This window comes from Aulostomus chinensis, chromosome 7 (genome assembly GCF_037954235.1).
Source record: "Aulostomus chinensis isolate RoL2024-O1b breed Wild chromosome 7, RoL_Achi_v1.0, whole genome shotgun sequence".
Taxonomy (NCBI): Eukaryota; Metazoa; Chordata; class Actinopteri; order Syngnathiformes; family Aulostomidae; genus Aulostomus; species Aulostomus chinensis.
This window is the reverse complement of record NC_141326.1, coordinates 3,723,128-3,746,461: the sequence shown is the minus strand read 5'-3', so window position 1 is coordinate 3,746,461 and position 23,334 is coordinate 3,723,128. Positions and strand designations below refer to the sequence as shown.

General features: G+C 44.2%; 2 protein-coding genes across 3 annotated transcripts; one reads left to right on the top strand and one right to left on the bottom strand.

Moving 5' to 3' along the window:
* Positions 1-149: 149 nt before the first annotated feature.
* Positions 150-20,940, top strand: bcl2l13 (BCL2 like 13). 2 transcript variants are annotated; one of them, XM_086208191.1, is made up of 7 exons: positions 150-273; positions 1,268-1,472; positions 5,844-5,927; positions 8,773-8,929; positions 10,129-10,201; positions 10,360-10,488; positions 17,741-20,940. In XM_086208191.1, exons 2-7 carry the CDS (start codon positions 1,331-1,333, stop codon positions 18,770-18,772), a joined length of 1,617 nt encoding a protein of 538 aa, XP_086064317.1. In that variant the 5' UTR covers positions 150-273; positions 1,268-1,330; the 3' UTR covers positions 18,773-20,940. The 2 variants fall into 2 exon arrangements, with proteins under 2 accessions (XP_086064317.1, XP_086064318.1); XM_086208192.1 differs by lacking the exons at positions 150-273; positions 1,268-1,472 and adding an exon at positions 2,642-2,706.
* On the bottom strand, positions 20,918-23,082 carry bida (BH3 interacting domain death agonist). Its single transcript, XM_086208193.1, has 4 exons — positions 22,934-23,082; positions 22,439-22,672; positions 21,643-21,776; positions 20,918-21,525 (listed from the first exon to the last, which is right to left on the bottom strand). The coding sequence occupies exons 2-4, from the start codon at positions 22,653-22,655 to the stop codon at positions 21,328-21,330; spliced, it is 549 nt and encodes a 182-aa protein (XP_086064319.1). The 5' UTR covers positions 22,656-22,672; positions 22,934-23,082; the 3' UTR covers positions 20,918-21,327.
* Between the last annotated feature and the right edge of the window lie 252 nt (positions 23,083-23,334).

The following is a 23,334-nucleotide window of genomic DNA, read 5'->3' as shown; positions in this document are numbered from 1 at the left end:
CTCTTTTGTGGTCAATCCAACAAAAAAAATACATTTTTCCTCTGTTTATTATGTTATCACAATTTTTGATGAACGAGCGAGATATTACTTTGAAGGTTCTTCAAGGAACATGGCGGCTACGTTTTCGCCAGCATTTGTAGCTTCAAACGCACACTGCTGCCTGCCAGTGGTGGCGTTCTCTTCCAGTGACCGTTACTGTAGCAAGGGCTGTGTCGCATATTTCCCCCCTGTGTCTTTCACTTGTCAGCACCTGGTTGCCTTTGACCAAGGACGGTAGGAGTGTCTTTCGTTTGCCTTAAATTAAATATGTGTGAAGTTCAGGGCTCCTGAAATGCCACCAATTACACGCAACGAAGGCTAGCTAACATTTTATCTGTTAGCTGTGGAAGGCGTATTCAGAAAATGACTTAAAACCGACTTTGACAACCGCTCAGTCGGTCTTGCCATTAATTAGCAGGCGGGTGTAGAGTTAGTCAGGTCACTAACGAACAAAGAATTGTTGAACGGTGAATGCCACATTTGTCGGTGTCAGTCGCAACCATGCTGTCCTTTTGGAGAAGTGCACAGTAATTTTACACCAATATTTCAATTTTGCTTAGATGAAAAGTTCAAAAATTACAGGCGGTATTAATCACCCACTTTTGCAAACGCATTCAGAGCTGGGAAGAGGTCTGAGTTCTGCGTTTTTTTTTTAAATTCTAATTCTAATTATTATTATTATTATTATTATTATTGATTTTTTTTAAAATTTGGTCACCAATCTAGGTTTAGGGCCACATGGCGTCACGTGAACGTATGATCAACTACAGCTTTAAAACCAGCATCCTTTAGAAAACTAAACATTGCAATGCACACCACGTATTTGCTCATGCTCCTTGGTCTGATAGAAACAGAATCGTTTAATGATGTACAGACTAGTGGAAAATTAAGTCAATTAGTGAAAAAAATATGTTAAAATTTAGATGCTTCAAACCAGAACAGATGGGTCACTGAATGGATGCATGTGCATAAAAATGATGTGAGTCACATGATAGTGTCCTCAGTCACCACTTCTTGGGAAATGTAGGACCAACTTTTAGTCAGCGCTCTTCTCATACATAAAAATATAAAATAAGGGATCTTTAGATGTGTGTGTGTGTGTGTTCACAGTTAAGACTGTACTTTTTTTTGGCCTCAGTAAGGATAAATGTGATACTTTCCATCTGTACTATTTGTCACAATAACTGTCTGTTTTGCCTGCCATTTTTTTTTCTCCCCTTCTCTTCAGGCCAGACGTCCAGTGTTGATCATCAGAACATATGTGCCTGAGAGTCTGCCATACCTGTGTCCAATGGCTACCTCAGGCTCCGCCTCTCCTGCCTCCATTCCCGCAACTGTGCCTGAGGGTTTCCATTATGAAACCAAGTACATCGTGCTCAACTACCTGGGAATGCTGCCTGTTAGAAGATCACAAGCACAAACTGCAGCTGAAGGTGAGAGGAAAGATCTGTGCTTCATTTTATTACTTTTATTTTCTTTCTATCTGACTTAGGATATTGCTTCAAACCCAAAATGAAAGTGTAAGGTCACATGGCCTGCCATACTGTGTCACACATATGTAAGGGCAGACCTCACACTTGTGTGTTCACACAGCACACATGGCACTCGCACAAATATTCAGGGTGTGAAGGCAGGCGTGCATGGCAGGTTGCCACCTGTTTACCAGCTCAGCCGCCCCCCCCCGGACACATGCTTGGAAACCCATTCAGAGTCTGCTCCGCCCATTCAGATGTGTACGTTTGTAAGTAGAGAGGTGTCTTATTAGCGGCCCCGTGAGCCCAGTTCAAAATCCTGATTATGGTGTTCAAAGCAGCTGTGGACCGGCCTGTCAGAGCCTTGTGTTGTGGGGCCTGGCTGTTTTTTCATCTGGTCAAAGTTTATTTCTTGAATATTATTGTTGTTGGCATTTAGTTTAAGGTTCCATCATGATTTATTTTAACTTTGGGTATGCATCAGCGACATGTCTCTTCCTGTGTGACGGCAGGATCATGGTCCGGTACAAGCTACGAGCCTGTGTGTCTGGATCCGTTTGTGGATAAGCAGCACTGATATCCTCTCTGTGAATAAAGTCAGTATCGGCTCATGATTCTGATATTCGCCATCTGATATCCCATCTCTGTTGTGAAGCAGTTTGACCTTTGCATGTGTAGCCAAAACCCCAGTCGGACCCCATAGTGCGATTTAAGGTGCGAACAGTTGTACAACACACTTCAGCAATGCAGCTGAGATCAGAATACTCCTCTTGTCTTTCTCTCATAATTGCTCACACCAGCTATGACCTGGTTCAGTTTAAAGTAGTCTGAAATGCTGTTTACATGGTTACCAGCTCATACCCCAGGATATGTGCATCCCAACTAACTGCAGAGTTGAGTCAATGGGATTGTGGCGACCTTTCAGACTACGGACCTACATGTATGAGTAGACTTTGGCAAAACTGCAAATAGACAATGTGACAGATAGAATCATGACACCGGGAGTGAGCGATTCCAGGAAACCCTGGAAAAGTTCTTTGAAGCCAATACAAAAGAATACTGAAGTAATAAAAGAGTTAACATGTTGTATCTCACCCAAACAAAAGTACAGCACAGCAACCGTGCAAAGATATAAAAGCATTCAGTAATGACACGAACACTTGAGGACTTGACGTGTACCAGAAGGAGAGAATGAGTAAGACATGAAGAAAATGTTAGTCTGCATCAATGTGGGACTTATTTAATTGTTCTTTTTGTAAAACATGTCTGTAATTAGCCTACAAGCTTCTGACACATCCACGTTACATCGCTGTATGACCAAAAGTGTCTCTCTAGCGTCGCGATTTCTACAGGACGACAACATAAATGTTTAACCACTGTGAAAAATGCAGACACGGCATTGACACAAATCACTTTCACATTTTACAGTGAGTTGTCTGTTTTTGAGTGCTGTCTAATTGGGGTTAATATCAGAGTGTTGCTCCCAATGTAAAAGTAGTTAATATCACAGTTGTCACAGTGTTTCCAGGTGTTTTAATTAAGCGATTGGTATCCCCAGAATGCAACTTTAACTTCATGTGTGTCCCTGGAGGCAGAACCGAGTGCGCCACCAGGGCTCAAATAAAACAGTGTCCTAGCTATGCATTGGCATCGTTCGATAGTTGCTTTGTTGCCGTCTGTTGACAAAAAAGATAGGTTTCACAGAAGTGTTGATGTGAAAGGTTATAATAAATGTTGTGTCAGCAATGTGGAGGAATGAATTTGTCGTGATAGCGCGATATAAAGGGCTGAAACACTTCAAAATAGCTTTTGAGGGTTGTTGTTTTTTTTTTTAATCCACTAAACACGCTATCAAAAAAACCCAAAAAGCCTCTTGATGCTGGCTGTCAACTAAAATATTATTTTAAAGATCAGTACTGGCACCGGCCCAGAATTTCCCAATTGAAGCATATTTCAAAAGATTAATGTACAGTCAGTCCATCCTTCATGTGTATGTGCCGTTAGAGACGTCAGCATGTCCTGGTTGTTCTGTTGTACATTATGGTAACTATTCGTTTTGAGACACATCGTCAGTCTTGGAAGGTACCTGGCTGTTACATCTGAAAAACTCATACACATACGTAGGCATAAGGAGAGCAAGTAAAAAGGGAGGTGGGGAATGTTCTCCATTTCCTGTCACTCTTTGTTGTTGTTTGCATGCTTGAACTGGGCGGAGAATGGGAGACGAGTGGCTGATCCCTGCTTTCCGCTTGACCCGGTCCAATTTCTGACAGCTTGTCATGTGTAATCACCGTAGGATTAGTCACACGCCAATGGACCAAAGCAGAATCGCTGTCTGGCTAGCTGTCTGGCTGAATGCTGAAACAGCACCAAGCCTAGGAAAAACCAACAGTGGCCCTCAGGGAGGCCGCACATGAGCTGCAGGGCCAGAGTGAGATAGGGGCTGACTGAGTGTTGAAGTGCTGATCAGAAAAGGTTTACCAGTCAGCTTTTAATTGAGTGAAAACCGAATGCCATTTGTGTGTCATGACTTTGGCTGCTTTGTCCTGTTTGAAGCGTGGTGTCTCAAACCAGCCGAACTAATAGAACCCACATTTTATGGATGTAATGAATGCCGTTTAGTTGTGACCAGGCTTTGTCACTCCTCTTGTCACATGGCTGTGGGATGGAATTACGCACATTCAAGATGTGTTTTGTGTGAATGTGAAAGCTGATGGTGAAAGAGCCTCGAGTCTCTTGGGTGCCTCGTGTGGTCTGTCGTGCCCCCAGCTGTGCAGACTAAATGTTGTAAATAATTTACCCCAGTGTGAGCTGTGCGTTCGGTGCTGTGTGTGCACGCGATGAGAGGGAACCACTGTCAGCTCTTTCTTTTGCGTTCAGCCAGAGACGGAGAGACGTAGTTGCTGCATGTCTTGGAAGTACAGTAAAGAACGCGTTGAGTGGCTGTTTGCTTGCCATCGTCTGCACTTAAACCTGCAATTTCAATATTAAAAGTGCACCGGCGGTTTGTTCTGCTAAGTGTGCAGACAACACCGGCTCGTTGACCCATCATTTTCATTCCAAACGGTACGACTGTGTTGTGCACAGTCACAGCTCAGGTCGGGACTTTTCGTTTGTATTCTAAATACCGTTGGATGCTATTTAAAGTATTTGTGAAGAGTCAGTTTTGGATCAGCTTGTGTAAAAGCAATGAAAATGCTGGCGGTCCGATGGAGGTTTCAACAGCCCCATCAGAGGCTCGGTGCCCTTGCAGATGAGGAGGCCACGGGCAGTGATTCTGAAATGACTCCTCCATTTACTTTTTAAAGACGTTGTATAAAATCCACATGCAGTTGTTTACTTCAGTTTAGTTTATGGACACCCATTTGTGTTGTGTCATTAATTATAAGTGTAGAGTAGCATAATGGTAATTTTCATCTTTGCATCTTTAAAATTTGGACCGTTGGTTTGAATTAGGGATACAGAAATACGTGTGTTGTCACTTCATGGCTATCAGGCCCAAGTTTGTTCCAGTCTCCTGTGGTAAATGATTGATTTATGGACTTTTCCAAATGTTCTATTAAAAAGAGGAAATATTTCTTTCAAGTTTACAGTGTCTATGTGTAAATTTCAGTATTACAGTCCTACAGACTTTAACAGTAAACTAAAGTATTGAACATGTTTTCACCTCCATCCATCCATCTTCCTCAGGGAATCATAAAGGTTTTTAACAAAACGTTGTGCAGTGCCAATCCATGTAGTAGATGTTGAGCTGTTTCATTGTGGAGCAAAGTCATGGATGCTATCAAGCCAGTTTTCACTTGGACACTCAGGAGGACCACCTCGTATTGTGTTTTGTGACATTTAATTCAAATTAACTGAATTTTTGATCAAGACAAAGGAAATCGTGATTGACACTGGATGACCCTCCAGGGCTAGCGAATATTCAGGCAGGTTAACTGCTGGACATGGTCTGTGTGTGTTTGGATTTAACTTCCCGTTTATGATTTCATGTTCTCACAAATACCACGGATCAACTCACCCACACATGGTTAACACTGTGCGTTTTGTTTCTTGATGCAGACTTATTGTGTGTCTGAACTGGACCTCGTTCAGAATCACCAGCAGCCTCGTTGCTTACGGCATCCAAGTTTAAACAGGCTTTTACATGTTTGGATCACTGCACTGCCTATTTTTTTAAAACAGTGTGTGTGTGTGTGTGTGTGTGTGTGTGTGTGTGTGTGTGTGTGTGTGTGTGTGTGTGTGTGTGTGTGAGATAAAGATAGAGATAGAGATGGACAGGAGTGTAGCAGACTACTGCTTCATGCGTGATTTGTTTGTTGTCCCTTCCAGGAGAATTCCAAAGAGAACAGACCCGAATAATAAAAGAGCAGATTGAGGAAGAGCTGAGACAACTGGAAGATGAACTCACTGCATGTAAGACACACACACACACACACACACACACCTCCAGCTCTTATCCTCAAAGCGGTTCAACAGTAATATGGCTCTTTCATGGCAGACATTTGGGCTTGTCAAAGCAGGAGAAGCACAGGTAGAATTACCATCAATGATGGCTGCGTTCAGTTCAGGTGAATCAGGTTCAGGTTTGTTCACACACTTCCTTTTCCTGCTCTGACAAGTCAAAGTGTCTGCACAGAAAATGCCTGTTTGTCAGGATCAGCATTTTGTTTTCCAGTCCTCAGTGTTATGATTCCTTCTTTCCTTTTCAGCCATGGACATGATTCCTAATAACTTGCACAGTACCTAAGGGATGACTGCATCAGTCATTGTGGGACAATATTCATTTATTTTTAAAAACGCAGTATTAGAAGGAAGAGATGAAGTATTGCTGGCTGAGGACAGGTTTATAATCTTTCTTGGCAGCCTATGCTCGGTTAATAAGATTATATGAAAAATAAAACCTTAAGGAATGAAAATAGGAAAAAATGTTAAATGGTTAATTGATTTCTCTGCATGCAGCGGGCATTTTAGCTGAAAGGTTACACAGCATTTGAGGTTATAATTTTAAGCCTTTTCAACTTGCAATAAAGGTGGCTAGCTTTTATGCAAATGAAGTGCAAATGATGATCCACGCGCTGCTCGATTACTGTTGACAGAAACCTGCTCAAAGATGATCATTACTTGATTGGAATGTTAATGATGTTGGGGAGAGGAAAACTATTAATATTATTTAACTTTTTGTGTTAGAGTCGCTGAACCTGTCTGGGGGACACGTAACATGTTCCTGGACAAAATGCGATGGAGAGATGAAGAAATTGCGCTCACAAAATATGTGACGTATGTGTTTAAAGGGGAGGTTCACTTCTTTGGACATTTGGCCTCATTTCCAGTTTACCCAGGGTGCTACCAGTCGCTGGAGACAGTTTTCGACCCATTTGGTCTGGTCCTCCTGCCGACGCTCTGTGCAATGCTTATGCTAATGCTAGTGGATAGGATCCCACCAGCTATTTAAATACCATCTTACACACCCCACAGCACATCCCAGGCGAGTGAAATAAAACTCCAGAATATCAGTTTAAATGTGTATGTTGATAGAATAATTATGGATAGAAAACTTTTTGAACACTGTTCTTCTTTTTGAAGGACTAGCCTCAGATCAGAGGCCTTTCCTCTGGTAGGTAGTAGTGGGCTCACGTTACAGCTGCCGTGGACTGATGTGCAGCGATTGCAGTCAGGAAGTAGTAGCTTAACAGTCGCCTACACTACTTTGTTTACATCCACACCAGTCGGAAGAGAGGCAAACTAGTTGGTATTTTATTTTACTCTAGAATGACTACCATTGACAGAGATAGTGATGCATCTGATTTTGAAGACGAGCAAGAAGATTTTGTGTTGAACAACCAATCATACATGTATGAGCTGAATACACGACACGCTGAACTAACACGCTGAACACGAGGCCCGATAGGTTTGACAAATTCCATTTTTGGTCGGAGCCCCGCTTTTGGATACAGCACAACTGTCCAGCTAGCAATTGTATTCGTGTGCCCTGGTGACAAGATCTGATCTAACGTTAGTCAACAGGACACATACTGGGCTTAGAATATACTGTACCAAGGCTGTAGCTAGCATTAGCTTTAGTTGTCACTCAAACACTTAGCTACAGCCTGAGAAGTTGTATTCACCACTAAATGTTACAAATTCCAAACGGGCAACTAGCCATGTATGCTTTGAGTAGCCCCATGACAGGCAGGCTAGCTAGAAAGTAGGTTTAGAACAGCACACTACCTGATCACTGCATGGCAGTCAATTCTGTAAAGTCGCGTCCGGGGTCTTCTGATCCACGCCAGAGGCAACCACCCACAGTTTCCTCCTTTCATGGTCTCCCACTGGAAAACGGTGGAAACTTGAACTTTGCCTTTGCCATTGGGAGTCTTTATTTTGGCAATTTCTAAACTTACACTGGTGCCCCACGATGCCGATAGTCATAGGCCTGTCTTAAAAACTGCTTCTGTTCCGACACTTGTCGTACAACTCAAAGATGTCAACAAACCATGCTAGGCCTACTCATCAGTGGCTGAGAAATGCATTTGAGAAGTAACGTCAGCAGCGTATCAGTCCGCCGCAGCTGTAACGTGAGCCCACTACTACCTACTAGAGGAAAGGTAGAATTACGCCTGTTGACATCCCTTTCCCTTTGTTCGGCGGCCGTGTATTCGGGCTGGTACATGTAGGGTCGGTTGCTCAACACAAAATCTTCTTCCTCGTCGTCAAAATAGGATGCATCACTTTCTCTGTCCACAGTAGCCAGTCGCAGTAACTTCTCTTGCAACTGGTGTGGAAAAGTGGAATTTGCATTGTATCCCTCTGGGGTTCTTCATGTACTTGGGCAGGCCACCCGAATAAAGTCTATTTATGGGAAACACTGCAAGATGGAAAACTATAACAACAAAAGGCTTTCCAGAACATTGTTTCTGTCTGCCCTCAAACATTGGACATGACATCTCGTCCAACTCCAAATGTCAGCTGATTGAACTGATGTCCTCCATGAGTGTGTACACTGTTAACCGCTGCAGATACACGTCCAAGGGACATTCACGCACTGCAAGAGTGTAGCATTGATCCAGATGATACTGAAGCCCTCATGTTCCACAAAAGCTGTTGATGATCAAGGACGATAGATTCCACTATTTTGGCTGATATTTCATTTGGTTTCTCGCTGTCATTGCAACATCTCTGTGTTGTACTCCCTCTTTTAGTTCTTGTGAAAAAAAAAAGAACCGTTGTTGATAGAATTGTGGGCTGTGTGTATTTGCAGCCTTTTCCAGCACGGGCTTTGACCGCCACTCATCACTGGTGTTCAACCCAGCCAACCCAGAGACCTCAATCGAAGATCGCCTCGCTGACCTGGGAGACCAGGTGGTCAGGGAGCTCGATGCATACCTGGAAGCTGCTGTACACACACTCCTCACAGGGTCAGTTTGTTACTCTTTGATTTTTAATCTGTACCAGATTATGCTTAGATGTTCTCATCCATCCATTTACATTATTTAGAGTTGATGAAATATAGTCCTACTTTGTCAAGCGAGTGTATGTATGTTAAACCGGAAGCAGCAGTATTGTTGGAGTCGATGCAGTTCCTTCATTATATAATACTCACTGCTATTTTCCTCACTGTCTTCTGCAGTGTGAGAAAAATATTTGTACTCACAAAGGTGAGTGTTCCAGTGTGAAATCAGTGGCTGAGTCAATGTTTAAATTGTGCTGGTATGCTTTAGTTTCTCCTCAATGAACTCTTGAACTTCAGCAGTTCGGCAGTCAGTTGAGAAGAAATGCTTTATTGCAGGAAAGATGTTGTTCAATTTTTTAAAGTGTTTAAAATCAAAGTATCTGACAAGGTAGTAAAACATACGTTTTATAAGTCATGATGACACAGTGCCATGCATATGTACTTTATATTCTGAAGGCTTGCTTTAAAACATGCCACAGGGCATGAGTGAACCACCTCAGCGCAGAGTGGCTTTGTTCATTTTGGATACACAGGCATGTGCAAAACGGTGAGGAAACCTGAGTCTCAAGACAAGCTGGAATATTTAGAGGGTTCACACACACAAGTGCAGGTCATTTAATGGGAAAACTTTCCCGGTTTACGAGACTCAAATCCAGAATGTTAGCTGCTGCTACCAGTCAGACTTGCTTCATCTTGTTTGTGACATAACAGACAAGTGAACCAGCAGCGTTCCTGTCCAACAGCGGACTTAAATTCAAAGACTATGAAAGAAAAGCGGACAACTGCTTCACTTAAGACCGCATAAAAATTGTCTCCTTGTCCCCCCAGAAATTGGTTGTTTTTGCCATTGTTTCTCCCCCTCCCCCCCCCCCCCAATCACCACCACCATGACTGTTGGTTGGTCAACTACCAGGGTTGAATTCTGTTTTGTGGGTATTTAACGCGTATACTTGCTGGAGTTGATTGATTTCCAGCCATATTAGACCTACCACGTCCCACCTGGAAAGTACAATTTCAGTCAGACTGATTGTTGTTGTTTATTTAAATTCTGTTTTAGTCTGACTTGCACAGTCATTCCAGTTGTCGTGTCAGTGAACAATCAGATTGTAGCTTCATACACAATAGTCAAAAGTATTTTGAAGTGATGGTATGTGTGTGTTTCAGGCCTGTAGACTACCAGGGATTCAGAGACACAGTCCTGGATCTGTCTACACACACACAGGGAGGCTGGCACAGGGTGAGTCAACCTCCAGTCCTTTTAATATTCTTTTTATCCATATTCCTTTACTAAATAACAGAAAATGGTTGCAAACGGTGCATCCAGTGTGTTCACAGTTCCCTCTTATTAGTTTGATGTGTGTTTTTTGTCCTCTACCACCCCCACCCCTCTCCCAGGTGCTAGTTCCATTGGTGCTGCTTCATGCTTTACAACGCGAAGGCCAGTCTGTACCAACTCTGCTGCATCTTGGAGTGCGTTTCCTAGAGGAGGCGGAGGCGGACTATGTCATCCAGCAAGGGGGATATGTGAGTTTTTTAAGCCACAGTGAGCTGTCGCCTGCAAATGACTAATGGCTGTTTATTTTATATTAAAGTGTCAGAATTTTAGTATCGTATGTCTTAAGGAACATTGTAAACATGGCGAAACATTTGATGGGGATGCTCGCTTCGTTGCACTGAAGATTAAACATGATCCTGCAATAGTTTCCCCTCTTATTTCTTAGTTTACATCTCCTCCATTCCTTTATTTGCCTCATCTCCTCCTGTCTCACTCCTTCCCACCTGAGATGTGAGCTGAGGAGGTGACGTCCCCACCACGTCGGTGGGGTGTGGCACCGCTGTGTTATCTGTCCATTGTTCAGTCAGAGCCCAGCACTGGATTTGATGATCTGTCAGATAAGCACAACTGTGATCATGACAACGTTGCCCGTTATTCAGAACAACTTTTAATTCTATTCACAAGGTGGCACAAGTGAGAAGAATTGAGGAGATGTCACAGATGTATTTCATTTGTTCACCACACCTGTACTCCGTCAGTCCTCGGGTGGGGTTTAGAATAAGGTTGCAAAATTCTGGGAATACTTTCCATGTGCATTGATGGGAAGGAACTGGAAATTTGAGGATAGATTATAGTAACTTGACTTACCTTGTCATACACATACATAAATATAAACATTCACATTTGCAATGTACATTTAAGAAATGGCATTTTTGATTATTTGTGAGTAGAATAATAGAATGAATTGAACAACAACATTTTATGTGACCTTAAATATCAATGATTAACAGTATTCGGCCAGGTAATCTCATCAGAGTTTACCAGACTGACTTAGTCCTTGGTTCAAATACAGTAATGTGGACTCAAAAGCCCTGCAGTGGTGTGCAAGATGCAAATTACATGTGCATGTAATGGAAGAATGAACAGTGCAGGGCTAAATAAAGTTGGTATACTTTAGCCCAAAATGTCCAGTTTATTCCTGTAAGTTCCCATCAATCACCTTAATTCCTTTGAATTCCCCTGAATAGTTTCCTGTTCGTTGTGCAGAATGAAAAAGGAAGAACTTTCAAAGCTCATCTTCCCATGTGGGGGCTTTTCAGAAATTCACCTGAATCTTTCCATCGCTTTACAATCCTAGTTCAGACAGATGAATGCAGCTGAGCCGCACACTAAGCATGTTCCAAATGTTTGACACACCTCTTTTAAATGTTGCTGGTGCTTCGAGGATTTCTTCAAAGAATACACTGATGTATCCTAGTTCGTAACTCCTGTAGCAACCTACCCCGCTCTTCTCTGCTCCAGATGCATGTTAGGAATTGAGATTTCCTTCAAGATGATGCACCAAAATACATTTCATGCTGACAGGCATGAGGAGGAGGAGAGAGGAAACGAGGAGGCATGGGTGACATGGATGAAACCGGAAGCTGGGACAGAGTGCAGGGACCAGGCTGTCAAAGGACAGATGGGGGCACCAGTGAGCTACTTGTACAGATGTGTCCTAGAGGTCAAAAGAATAAATATATATTCATGAGAATGTTTTTGTAGGATCGTAGCAGGATTGAAAACAGAGCAGCAGCTCTTATATTAGTCAGGGATCTGATGGTGTAACTTGTATGGAATTTACTTTGTGTGATCCTTTCTGATGAAACGCTATCATCTGCTGACAACATGCCGTCCAGGTTCAGCTGTGTGCAGCTGGCAAAGTCACCTTATTAGCGCAGCCAGCAATTTCCTGTCAGATGAGTTGGTGCGTAATGTTTGACACTCACCTCTCCCGAGTTCAATCCTACGCCAACTGATGAGACAGTGACAGTGTTCCAGCTAGCAACTGGAGACCTTTTCAGATTTCTGTTCCATAAACTTCCAACATGAAAGAAAGTTCTAATCCAAGAATGAGACAGGGGAAAAAAACGTGAATTTAGTTACACGTTTTAGCTGGGATTTGGTTCTAAGTTTGTATTTTCAATGAGCAGTGTCAGAGTTGATATCTGTTATTCTTCATTATTGCAGTAAGTAGAACACTGCGTCACAGACGGCTCCCTGTGAAAAAGGTCATGCTGACGTAGGACACATTAATTCCTGCTTCAGCCACCATTACCTCATTGTCATGATGCTCTGCTCGGGTTTGTGCAACGTAATGTGAATACAGTGGGCTGGCTTCGAACAAAGGTACATTCTTGCCCTGTGTTATGTCACGGGATGATGGAGGCAGGATCAGCAATGGAGGGATGAAGAGGAGAGGAGGAGGCAGAGCGTTGACAGGCTGATGGCAAGGGAGGGAACCAAGAGGAGGGAGGGGCGAGAGATGAGGGAGAAGCGGGGTGGGCGTAGTGAGCCAGCCTTAGTAAAGTGCAATCTCCATTGGTTTGACAGCTGCCTGCATGCACGCTTCTCTCCACCTGGCTTTCCTCTTCCACTCTGTTTACGAAGAGCTTTGTGTGCCTATAAAACCAAGGAGTTTCCAGACTTTGCTTCAAGGTATGTTTTCGTTTGTTGAAGCGGATACGTATTGTGCTGATTGGTGCTGATGTGCGTGTGGGCCTTTACTCTGACAAAGAGCCATGCTACAGCCGTGGAAAAATACGTAGATTCCTTGATAAATCATGTGACACTAAATAGAAGTTGCTGTCATGCTCGGTGGTTGTTTGTAAATGTTCTGTGCAGATCAACATTTTCTAGAGTAGTGGACATTACTTTTTATAATATCATATTTGCTGTTTGCACGCTATCTGTGTTTAATGGATGAAGAGCAGTCGTGTCCTAACACGAGCATCTTGTTGCACCTGCAAGGCGAGTGGAACATTGTGTTTTCAGCTTGTTATGTTCTGTTGGATACATGAGAATTCAACGCATGATGATTATGACCCTAATACGGTGCACACTTCATTTGTCAGGAACAAAACCAGTTGGCCTCAAACCTCTCGCAGCCAAGGGCAAGGAGGACATGATGGGGGGTGGGTGGGGGGCAAATGGCCTACTTGACCAAAGCGGGTACCTCGACTCCAGAAGTTGGGAGAATAGAGTTTATGCAGATTAGAAATGGTTGTGTTGCGTTCAGTAGATGCTTGCGTGCTGTAGCGGCACATTCCCTTGACAGCTGTCTGGACTGTGCACAATATCTTCGCTTATTGCAGTTGTTGTGAAAGTGATGTAACACCCCTCCTGAGCTTTGGAGGTGCAACTCCAGTATTTGCACCTGAGCTTCTGGCAAAAAGGAAAAGATGTTATTTCAACGAGAGTCTTAGCTTTGACTATTTCTTTCTTTGGAAATGGTTTCTGCTACTGACGATATCTGAAGGAAAAGGTGCTGTAAAGGTTCCAGCCTGGGCCCGTGTCAAGTTTATGTCATCTATGAAGTGTGAGACGAATTCTTGGGTTATGTAAGGACCAGCTCAAGGGTGAGACATGTGCTGCTGCTAGTGCTACTGCGCAGAGTCTGGACTAGACTAGAGCTGTGGCGCAAACTGAGGAAGCCCCCAAACTAATCCTCTGAAAACATCATCACTGGGGGCTCAACTGGCCTACTTGTTATTTAGCGAAAAAAAACAGCTTGAGCAGCCACAGTTGGGCCCACTGCCAAGGTGTCAACCTGATGTTCATCCTCTGCTGAGTCCTTCAATCGATTTGAGTCTCACTGCTGCCACAACACGGTTCATGATGACTGCCCAAAGAAAATTTACTTTGGCAAACAGAGTGCTGTAAGAATGAGACACGAAAATGTTAGAACTGTTGAGTGTCCGGTTCCTTCGTCTCAAAAGTCAGGATTTTTGAATGACTTTAATGTCTGCGTTTCGCATCAAGATATTTTAATGTGTTGTTCTCTGGCATAAAATAAACACCTCATTTGTGACTTTTGTAACTCTTTTGTCTTAAAAACTGCAGTTGCTAACAAGTGACTAGACAGCCTACAAAGGTTCTCAGCCAATAAATGTCATCACGCCGCCGAACATGGAAAAGTGCAAGCTTGTGACAATGTCATATGTCTGCAGTGTAGTTCATAACTTTATCTTTTTGTACTTCCAGTGATTGAATTATTCTTCAAAAACAATAAAAGTATGCTTTTAACAAAATGGAAGGTTCGTAAAGTTGTATTTGTAACAGAGATGAACTTAATCCAGATCCATTGCCAAAATCCCCCATTAGCTCATGGCTGCGGGAGCCCGTGGCAATGCTAATTTTCGGGTTGGCCTACAAAAAGGCATCAACACTTTGGCACTATTAAAGCTCAAGGACCTCCGAATGATGTCAGATTTCATAATCGGGGTCAGTTCTGAGTTTGGTGCCGGCAGTTTCATACTGCAGGCAGTTGTTCATGTGATGTGACGACTGGGCTTCTCAACAGGATGATACGGTACTATTTATGGCTTGTATCTGATGGTGCACAAAAATTAAATTAAATGGAGATTGTTCACCAGCATTGTCTCCTAACAAGGTGTTATTGTTTGTTGTGGGCTGATAAAGACAAGTGGGCATTCTCTAGTTAGGTCATCAGAAGAGAGAGAACTAATAGAATGAGTGACAGTGGGGATGGAAATGCCTTCTTCAGTAAGGTCATTTTGTTGAGGGGATGTGAACCGATAGGAGGAGTGAGGATATAATCCTCAACATACCAGGAACACACACGAGCCAGTGAACATTACGTTGATCCAAATAATCTCAACAGTGATTTCTCTTTCCAGATTTGAGATGTTGTGGGATTGATATGCTGTTGAAGTGTGACGTTGGCCATTGTAGCATCCCAGCTCTGGCGTCTTGACCTGCACATACTGGTGACATGCTGCATGTCACATGCTAATGTAGCAGGTACTTGTAACAGTGGCACAGAAACGACAGCTGTTTTTGTGTGTAGAGGTATTCCAGCATCCATATCCTTACAGCCGAGACATGGCTTTGTTCCCTGGCTCTGCGAGGTCAATGATGCTTTTTTCCCCACCAGAATTTTGCAATATTATATGTGATTTTTATTTGTCTTCTCGATAAGTTAAAAAAAAAAAAAAACTAGCTCGCCAACTGTTGGAGGTGAAACTGACAGGTAGGCAGTTGGCCTGACCACAGGAATTTGTACTTGTTTTTATATGGTTTGACTTTGTCTTGAGGCAAGGGTGGAGACGCGAGAACAGCACTGATGACACAATAACATCTTGTGTGTTTAGAGTGTTTCCCATCATCAGCTGAACCGAGTGTTTCCCATCATCAGCTGAACCGAGCACTGAACCAAGTCCAGCAGGATTCTTAGCTGACAATATGATTTTCATTGTCATGCATCCAGCCTCTGCCAGTGTAGTTTTGAGAGCTAACAATCAAAACATGGAATTAGATGTTCCTAAATACCATCAGCAACCTTTTTCTGTGGACTTTATATCACCTCTGTCCAGCTGATGGGCATTTTGTCAAACACACTCATGCAAATCAGCTTAGAGAGAAAGAGAATGTTGGATAACGATGGATGCTGTTAGATTTAATCTCTTTCCTGCAGGACGCAGCTGCCACGTGACACTGAGTGTCCTTGTAAGGAAAATAACTGTCCCCCTGCATGTAACACTCGCGTGTACAGAGGTGAAACCTCATTTTTCTATGCTACTTCAGGAGTTTAGTCCATTGAGATCCTGACACACCTTTACCCTTCGTGCAGGGAGATGGTCTCCACTGTCACATCCTTTCCAACTGCGACACATACATACACACACACGCACACACACACACACACACACACACACACACACACACACACTCCCTCCCAATTCAACAAACACATCTGTGTTCCCTGTCAGCTTGAATGTTGTCCCTTCAGGTCACACCAGTGTGATCTGCACAGCCACACATACCTAGCCTAGCCTAGCCTAGCTTAGCCTGTCATCTACTCCAGAAACCTGCCCATCACTCTTTTGGCTTGCTACTGAATCTGTTCTACATGTGACAGCTAACGCAGCAAATGTTTGCATGGCAGACATGAAAACGTCAGCATGTTGATGTACTAAGCTCTAAGCTCTGCTTTGATAAGGTCATCACAGCTTCGCAGAGATGCTGTATGCGTTCAGTTGAACAGTAGGTTTTGGATTTAAGACGATCTGGTAATATGAAGAACACGTTGCTGATTTTAGAGGACGGATCCTAATAGTGTCACAGGAATGATGATTTTTTTTTTTTTTTTGTAGGCCAACTCTACCTCTACAAAATAACTTTCTTTGCTCACAAGCTAATGATATTTTACATGGTTTTTTGTCTTGTAAAAAAAAAAAAAAAAAAGCTCTGTGGTATTGTAATACCTACCAACAAAGGGGCTGCTCGTTTGATTCCATGTGTTGTTGGACATCTGTATAAAGACACACATGTGTCTGCAGTTAGGACTGAGAATGTGTCCTAGTCGCTGCACCAGCACCCCCTCTGGTAGTTTGGAGGTGCTTGTTCAAAGACAGTGGGGAGTGTGTGTGTGTGTGTGTGGGGGGGGGGGGGGGGGGGGGTTGCATGATCCACCCACAAGCTACACGCCCTAACTCCTTGAAAAGATTTGGGAGATTATGTGACAGAGGAACATGTTGTATTCTACGGTGCTCTCTGGAGCAGTAGAAGGAGTGGAGCAATGGCCAGGACAGCTTCGTAGGGGCAATAGCAATGTAAATAAAGGGGGAAAGGAAAAGTAATAGATCAACAAGACTTCATTCATATATATATATATATATATATATATATATATATATATATATATATATATATATTTTGTTCAGCAAGATAATCTTCACAAATGAACACTGGACGCGTGGCCTCCATGTCATCCTAACCAGATCACGCCTTTTCTGTTTGATGTGATGATTTGAATGTCTGTCTCGTTCAGCCACTTGTTAGCAACCTCCATTTCAGGACACTTAAACACTTGTAAATAATAATTTGTGCTTGTTATTTTTCCTCCTTTTTTAGTAATTGCAGTTAAACAGACCCTGAACTGTTTTTTGTTTTTTTTTTACATTCATGTCAATGAATTCTGCCTCACTGCAACCCTGACCTCATCAGTCAAATGTACCCACATGATTATGTGATCTACTTGTTACATAACAGAAGCGTGCAACTGATCTATTGTTCTCCAGTCGCTTCGTACCACAGAGTGGCACCTAAGTTTTACTGAGCCTGAGGTGTACACTCAAACATATACACATGTGCAGCGTTCTCTTAATGTGAATATAGAACCTGATCTAAATAATAAACTAAAACATGATTTGACATCTCATCTCTCTTTGCTATGCACAGAATGTTGACTCCGTCCCTGTTCCTGTCTGTCTACAACAGGGAGAATTATTTAGCCTCGGTTCAGAAGAGGAGCAAGGTGTCACCATAGCTGAGGACAGCAACGACATTTACATCCTCTCAGGGGAGCAGCACCCCGACCGACTGAGCCCGCCGTCGTCACTCCTTGGTCCTGGACACAGCAGCAGCGTGCAGAGCTCCTGGCAGACTGAAAGCTTACCTGTGTCTCTGGCTGGCCACGAGTCGTGGGCACAGGTCGGTGCGATGGACCCTGAAGATATCAAGAGCCTGGACAGCAATGAGGGCGTGGCTCTGGCTGAGGAGCGTAGTGAGAACAATTCCTCAAACTCTGATATTGTCCATGTAGAGCGTGAGGAAGCCGAGCTGCTGGAGGAAGGCGGTGAAGTTGGAGTGATCGAGGAAAGCTTGATGAGTGTTTTGGGCACAGAGAGTGAGCTGGCGGAGCTCAGGGAGGAGTTTAGGGACCAGACTCCAACTGCTCCAGTGTCCTCGGAGGCCGACTCCACAGCCCCGGCCTCCTTGATTTCCTTAGAAGAGCCAGTTGTTATAGAAACACCTGCAGTTCTGTCAGCCGACATGTCCATCATCTCATTAGAACCAGAGCTGCCTCCTCCAGTCACAGAGGCAGCGGCTCCCCCTTCCTCTGAGCCAGAACCTGCAGCACCTGTATCTGTTCCTGCAGTAGAACCAGAGCCTGAGCCAGAACCAGCTGCTGCCCCTGCCCCAGTGCCTGCTGCAGTGGCACCACAATCTCTAGCCAAGGAGGCCTCACCTACTACTTTCACAGCACCAGCAGAGCCTGAAGCTACCTCAGATGCAGCTTCAGAATCGGAGAAGGCGCCCGTCACAGTGCCTCCCCCGCCAGAACCAGAGACGGTGACAGAGCCTGAGGCCCCACTAGCTGCACCCCCAGTCCCTGAGGCCCTACCTGAGGAGCCCCCAGTGAAGCCAGAGCCAGAATTAGAGCTCCCTGTGCTGCTGTATGGAGGTGCTGCGCTAGTGGTCCTTGCTGCTGTGATGGCCTATGGTGTCATAAGCTACAGGAGGAAGTAGAACAGACAGGTTTGTTTCTCAGGGGACAAATGGCAAGATGTTGACTTAGAAAGTAATGTATTAGTACCCGTAATGGTGGAAGTCTCCTTAGAAATTGTTTGCTTTATCATTTGAGGCTGCATTTAAAAAATGTCCCATACTTCTGAAGGTTTAACACTTGTGACAGCAATCTCAGATCCCACCGCCTCCTGCTCTCTGCTGGAGCTCTCAGCTGTTCTCACTCTCTACCAGGTGCAACCACAGAAAAGGGAAAATAATGCACTCCACTGTCTTCCTCTCTTCACTCTGAGGTTTTTTCTCCCTCACTAGAAAGTGTTAACAGTTCTTTTACTGCAGCTCTTCGTGTGACTTTTGGTTTCTTTTGTGTCTCTAGTTTATTATTGTTAGCATTTGTTTCAGTGTAGCTACATTAAAATTTCTGCTCTCTAAAACCTCACAAGTCCACAGTTGCTATGCAGCAAAGTGGCATGTGGGTGGTGTAATGGCTCAGTGGTTCACCACACCACCAGGTCCTGGGTTCATCGTGTCTGCGTGGGTTTCCTTCCGTTACCTCCACCATAAAAAAAACAAACAAACACCAAAACGCTGCAAGGTTAACACTCATGCCAGTGCTCCTGATCAAGACACCAGCGGAAAGATTTGGAGAGCTGCACGCTCACTGCTCCTGAGACGCTTCAGGACTAATTTTGTGTGTTTATTTACAATCACAATAAAGACTTGTTCTTTTATTCATACCCCCCCCCCCCCCAACTGAGCTGTTATTTAAATTTGAATCAGTATTTCGGTTCTGTTCATTTGAAACACTGCCGCCGCCGCCCCAAAAAAAGACAATGAACGAATATGTCCCCTCTCCACCTGGCACGTGGACTGTGAGTCAATGTACAATTGTGCTGCATGTTCCAGTTCATCATCGTGTGAATAAATACATTAAACGTTTCCTTGAAAGTATTTAAATGAGTCCTTCAGGACAGAACCACTGCTGCAAATTGGAGAAATTCTACTGAGCCCCACAAAATCCCTCTATTGACATCAGTCAAACGCATCTTCTGGAAAAGCTTTGAAAAATTAATGAAAACAGAACATTTTGGAAAAGTCGTGGTAACGTAGTTCACAAATATCTGCATCTTACAGTTTGTGGTTCAAGAGAAAGATTGTGGTCATTTCTGAGCTTTAATACATGCATCAAATCATGTCATTTATTTTCGGTAAATGTAAACTTTGAAACGGATCTGTTTTTCATGTGTAAACAGACATTTCAGATAATGTATGGTGCTGATAAAAATTGTCCTCCTGAGCATGGAAAAGTCATGAAAATGTGTGTGTGAACCCTGTGTAAATGAACAAAAACTGTTGCCCACTGCAGAAGTGGTTGGTGGGATATCCCAGTGTTCAGCCGTGTACAAGTTTTACTTTTAAATAAGGTGGGTTTTAATTGTTTTTCTTTCAAAGAAACTGATCGGTCTTTATGTACAAAGCACAAAACCGAGAAAGAACCTCAACATGTTCAGACTGGAGCTTGAAGAATTGGGCATGACGTGGACCGTGACTGCAGCTGTCAACGCCACCTGGTAAAACGAGTCAGTTCATTTTTTCAGGTTTGACATCGTCAGGCAGAAAAAAAGAAAAGGCAACTTGTGAGGGCATGATTTCTTGCAGTGTCTTTATTCCCCACCTGCTTTGTATGAGGGCAGCACGTCTCCCTGCAGCCGCTCGCTCACTCTGTTAGGACGTCAGGTCCATCGCCTCCCCCCGTGAAGGGAATATGCTCTGTTTGGGCGCCCTCCTTCAGTGCAGCAGTTTAATGTGATCAGTTAGTAAAAGTAGAGAACCTAAAGTCCCCTGCCTCTCCCACATGGTGGAATGAAAAGGTTATTCTGCCCTCCTACTCATCATGGAATCACTCATTTCTAAAATAAAGGTGAGGATTGTTGCCCTCGCCGCTGCCGAAACCTTCTGTGCTTCACCTTTGATGATTTGGCCACTATGTGCTAACTTGTATCACTATGACAATCAATGGCTGTTGAAAAGTTTTGGGGGAAAAAAAATCTACAACTGCATACTAGGGTGAATGTTCAGAGGTCCCAAACGTGACACTTTGTACCTTGAGTTTCCTACAAAACACTGAGATGAGAATAAAGCAAATTTTGAGAATGTTTCTCAGTGCACTGTTTATTAACCGTCATGACTTCAGATTTATTCCAGAGACGTTAGAACAACATTTAACGGAATACAAACGATTTAAGAAGCCAAGGGAGCAAAGCCAAGGCAGGATAACGATGAAATCAAAGGTTTGGATAGAAAATATGCACTGGAACAATTAACTGAGAGGCATTTCTTTATAAAAGGTAAATTTTAAAAAAGTAAATCAAGTAATTACCAGAGTGTTGTTTCTCAAAAATGTGGGCCTAACCTCAAATTCATCCTCACTTCATTGCCAGACAAGTGAGTCTGGAGTAAACACGGCTTTGTGTTTCACAGGGACGACGCCTGTGTCAGCTCAGGCTTGATCCCACTCACGGCAACCTTGTTTTCCTGCCAGTCCCTCTCAGCTTGATTCACGTGGTCCCGCGGTGGCTGATGTAACGCAGCGCAGTGTCGAAGAGATCTCTCAGCAGCTGAGGAACACGTTCACAGACTCCCTTCACCAGGGTGAGACTGAGGGCCACGATGACCCGCTCCTGGGGTAGATGCTCCAGGCACACCCCCTGTCTCAGGGCCTTCTCCACCTCCAGGCTCAGATGCTGCGTCCAATTCTTGAAACAACATGAAGACGGTACAAACTGTTAATGCAGGGTTTGCACTACCTGATGCAGCTTATAAGTGGCTTTCACAAATGCAAGTTGTATGAAAGTAAAAGGACGGCCCCTCACTTCACAAGGTGACCTCGATATATTCCTGCTCAGGTTGTTGGTAGCCTGGACCACAACACACTGCTGAAACTGGTCTGCAATGTGTCTCAGATTTGCTGCAACCTCCTGAATGGCTGCATCTTCAACAAGGTCCTCTACAGGAACACACACACACACACACACATCAACAAGTTTCTGGCTTTAAAAAAAAGATTTGATCGTAAATTCCAGAGTCTACACTAACTGACATTAGTTAAGATTCATTCTGAAACTGCAAAACTGCAGACAACAGAGACTTCCTGCTTTCATAAAGACCAACAGTAGCCAGCTGCAGCCCCAGGGGCCCCCGGGCCTCAACTCTGAGACCGATGACCACCTTTGAGTGTCATAAGTTCAGAGTCTACACCGCCAGCCGAGGGTGATTGGATGACTTTGGCTCGACAACAAACACGCATGTATCGGGGTCAGATGGGTTTTGTATGTTTGTAGAGTCTTCCAGGATTCCTCAGGATCCTCCAGGGACAACTGGACAGCAGCTCTGACGGTCGCGACACCGCATAAACATCAGATCCCCTCTCAATGACTCGCTTCTCTCTCGTTTTCACGTCCAAGTCTAACATCACCTCCGGGGGCTCCTTCTGCAGCATTCAGCAACAAGATGGAGGCATGTGAATACGGAAGAGGCTAGAGTTTGACACTGGATGCAAACGATCAGACCCCAGTTTTGACGGCCATCCTCAAACTTGAACGGGAATCCGCTGGTTTCGGAGTTTATGGAGTGAAACAGCCTCTGCAGCGTCGGGGTTAGTGGACTCACCCTGCCAGCGGAGATCCACCGACGGAAGAATGCCGTCAATAGAGCCGGAGATCGGGTCACAACTGTCACATTCTAAGTCCCCACAGATGTCCCGGGTCAGGTCGTTCCCCAGGGAGACCACAGCCTCTCTGAGGACCGCGTTGCTACAGTCCGCTTGAAGGAACGACAGGACGACCAGGGCGCTCTGGTGGCTGGTCAGATTCCCCAGATTATCCATCGATAATCTCCGAGACGCTGATGGGGACGAGAAAAGTTAGCATGTCAAAAAACAGACGACCAACAAATAAACCACAGCGCCACAATTCCCCCAAAAGTAAACATGAACGTGACTGAACAAACGGAACCCAAATGAACTACAGCCTACGTCACTTGTGACTGCAACTCCCTCGGCAGCCAGGAAGGAAAACTACACAATGCTAATCAGGCGACACTAGCTAGCTCACGCTCAGGGAACGTCGAGAGGAGGCGGGAAGGAGAAAAAAGCCTGTAATTTACCTCTTCAAATTAACTTCAAGCTCCTTAATGTATCATTTAACCCACATTCTTGCGCCAGGTGTGTTCGCCGTCAATTCATACAGGCGGCTAACTGTTGCCGGGAGGGCGAAACCCCACCCACAGCAGCACTGAGCGTGTCCAACGAGCCGAGCAGCTGACGGCAGCAGCAGCCCCGCCTCGTCTGATACCTTCACGGTCAGCCAGTATGGTAGCCTCTTCACAACGAACTTTTAACATTCCTTTTAGCTCCCACAAGCCCCCCAAAAATTAGACCCACACAGCCTCACAAAGACACGAAACAACTGCTGCAAAATGCTCCCTCACAGGCGGCCTTCTTCCATGCACACCCCGCATAAATTAATTCATTAACAGCAGATTAAAAGCCTTACAGGAGGATGGTG